Source organism: Eriocheir sinensis, chromosome 4 (genome assembly GCF_024679095.1).
Source record: "Eriocheir sinensis breed Jianghai 21 chromosome 4, ASM2467909v1, whole genome shotgun sequence".
In the NCBI taxonomy this organism is placed as follows: domain Eukaryota; kingdom Metazoa; phylum Arthropoda; class Malacostraca; order Decapoda; family Varunidae; genus Eriocheir; species Eriocheir sinensis.
In genome coordinates this window covers 971,765-974,723 of record NC_066512.1, presented here as the reverse complement: position 1 = coordinate 974,723, position 2,959 = coordinate 971,765, and the positions used below count along the sequence as shown (strand labels likewise).

The following is a 2,959-nucleotide window of genomic DNA, read 5'->3' as shown; positions in this document are numbered from 1 at the left end:
GAAACGATGCTGAACAGAGGAGTCAAAATAGGCAACAAGTCCGTGTCGAGCCCGATGAACATAGGACACGTAGCCGCTGAGCGAGGGTGCCTCCCCCACAGGTAGAGCGTGGCCAACAAATGCCTCTTGGATGAAGATGACATCTGGGTGGTGACGGTGCACATATCCCTTAAGTGCAGTAAGCTTAGCCCAATTCGTAATCCCGCAGGCATTCCACGAGAGGACATGGAGATCAACCAGATTATCGAGCATGGCCTTTAGGAGGACGGCGGGCAGATGATGAAGTGGCAGTGGCGCGGGCACGGCCGGGTGCCGCGCTAGGTGAGGGAGGGTCCCTGGCGAGAGCAGGCAGGCTGGTGAGGAGTGGGGTCACGGAGCTCAGCTTCTCCGTAATTGTAGCGATGGAAGCAATGACGACTTGTTGAGACTCAACCAATGAATTCAAGGTCGTCTCGAGCGTGGCCTGCTTGGCAACTAAGGTATTTAGGCAAGTTGTAAGTGCCTCAAAACGTTCATTGAAAGCAGAAACCTGAGTTTTGAGAGAGGCAACAGCGTCCCGAAGTGCAGTCACTTGCGGGGAGTCAGAGGTGGCGGATGAAACACGAGGAGCGGCAGGGAGGCTTGGTGGGGGCGGCGGCGCGGGGTGCGGGGGGCGCGAGGCTGCAGGGGCCACTTTGGGCTGGTGCCTCGCGCACCCCTGCCAGACGTTCACTCCTGCTTGATGACAGCAGGGACATTTCCAGAGCGACGTGTCCGGAGGCGGGGCTGTGGCTGAGTGGAGGCGGAGTCAGAAGCAGTAGAATCCGAGGAGGGTTGCGGTGTGGGCAGGTGCGTGAATCGTGAGGCCGGAGCACCATGCACAACGCTCAGCCGCAGAACAGTAACAGGATATGTGGCCGAGGCCCCAGCATCAGGCACCATGGTCGCTCGTCCTGCATCCTGCGAAGCTCACAGGGTGGCAGGCACGGAAGGAAGCTGAAGCTGACACTCGGGGGCAGTGGTTCAGGAAGACTCCAGGTGACGACCAGGCGGGGAAGGGGAGAGCCATTCTGGTAAAATCGGCGAGCAGAGTAGATGCCCGGCAACTCCTTGGCCAAGGCAGGGTCAGCACAGACAGGGTAACGAGCTAGGAGGTACGTAGGAAACTTGCGAGGCCTTTCTGGAGAGTCTTGGAGCTCGAGGGTGAGGGACAGAAACTCCCCACTCGTCACGCTGTCGATGACATCCGTGCGGCGGCGGGAGACGTATACGAAGCGAGACGTTATGGCTGCCATCTTGACTTCAGCCTGGTCGCGGTCAAGTTGAAAATTTCGGGTGACTTCGGACAACCAACGAAGCTTGAGATCTACTGTCGGGTTGTCCTTGAAGAGTAGCTTGACGTAGTCAACCCTGGGGGCGAAGGCTGGTAGGTGAGAGGCGCTCAGCAACGGGGCATCGCGCGAGGAGTCCATGAGAGGTTGGGGCGGGGGAGGGCTGCTGTTCTGGGCTGATATGGTGTCCCGAGAGTCAGACGACCCCCTCTGCTTAGAGGCCTTAGCAGCAGGGGAAGACGGCTCACTGTTACTGTCAGTGTCGTGGGATATGGGGCGCTTGCCGGAGAGGGGAACCTGGCTTGCAAGACGCGGTGGCGGCCAGTCGTCGTGATCCATTGCATCCTCGTCGCTCAGCGCCAAGTCAGCCTCAAGATCCGCCAGGGAGACGGGCCCCGATGGCTCCATGACGGACGTAGGGAGCGAGAGGGTATGGAAGCCTCACTACTATGACAGGAGTGACGTATCCATGACGTCACACCAGAGGCACTGCGCATGCGCAGAAATGAAGCCCACTGACCAGAGGGGCCCAGCCGGTCGAGTTGAATTTCATCAAAGTCTACAGGCTAAGTCCAAACACCAAGAACCCAAATGTCATATGAGGGTAAACTGGACCTCGATGTTGCTCTCCGCAACAGCTGTAGGGAAGCGGTAGCGGGAATCCAGCAAAACACACGAAAGAAGTGGAGATCTCAGACAGGGTGTTGTTGTCCTTGGCCCTCTGGTGGCGTGGAGAGAGAGAGAGAGAGAGAGAGAGAGAGAGAGAGAGAGAGATAAACCACAACACAATACCTGATACACTACCAATAAATCACTGTATAATCTATTCTAAGGTGAGAGTAATCAAAAAGGCCACAATAGTAATGGAAATAATCGATTACTGAAGAAAAATTATCGCCCATCACTAGTTATCACTGCATCTGTTTTCACCCCGGAGATGAGCACTGAGGCCGCGCGCACCTCTAGACTACTCTCCCTAATCAACACAGGTTATACACGTGAACAAGGTAACCACTATCTATTATTACCCCGTAGATGAGCAATGAAGCCACGCACCTAATCTACACAGTCTATTCACGTGAACAAGGTAACCACTATCTATTATTACCCCGGAGATGAGCACTGAGGCCTCGCGCACCTAATCAACACAGGCTATACACGTGAACAAGGTAACCACTATCTATTATTACCCCGGAGATGAGCACTGAGGCCTCGCGCACCTAATCAACACAGGCTATACACGTGAACAAGGTAACCACTATCTATTATTACCCCGGAGATGAGCACTGAGGCCTCGCGCACCTAATCAACACAGGCTATACACGTGAACAAGGTAACCACTCTCTATTATTACCCCGGAGATGAGCACTGAGGCCTCGCGCACCTAATCAACACAGGCTATACACGTGAACAAGGTAACCACTATCTATTATTACCCCGGAGATGAGCACTGAGGCCTCGCGCACCTAATCAACACAAGCTATACACGTGAACAAGGTAACCACTATCTATTATTACCCCGGAGATGAGCACTGAGGCCTCGCGCACCTAATCAACACAAGCTATACACGTGAACAAGGTAACCACTATCTATTATTACCCCGGAGATGAGCACTGAGGCCTCGCGCACCTAATCAACACAAGCTATA

At 54.7% G+C, this 2,959-nt stretch overlaps 1 protein-coding gene and 1 long non-coding RNA gene across 2 annotated transcripts; one reads left to right on the top strand and one right to left on the bottom strand.

The window, feature by feature from the left end:
* Nucleotides 1-241: 241 nt before the first annotated feature.
* On the bottom strand, nucleotides 242-1,718 carry LOC126982121 (uncharacterized). The gene is made up of 2 exons (XM_050833946.1): nucleotides 953-1,718; nucleotides 242-771 (listed from the first exon to the last, which is right to left on the bottom strand). Exons 1-2 carry the CDS (start codon nucleotides 1,716-1,718, stop codon nucleotides 242-244), a joined length of 1,296 nt encoding a protein of 431 aa, XP_050689903.1.
* Nucleotides 1,719-2,116: 398 nt separating this feature from the next.
* LOC127007643 (uncharacterized) lies at nucleotides 2,117-2,959 on the top strand. Its single transcript, XR_007760318.1, has 3 exons — nucleotides 2,117-2,299; nucleotides 2,462-2,643; nucleotides 2,726-2,959. It is a non-coding gene; the product is annotated as an uncharacterized LOC127007643 (long non-coding RNA).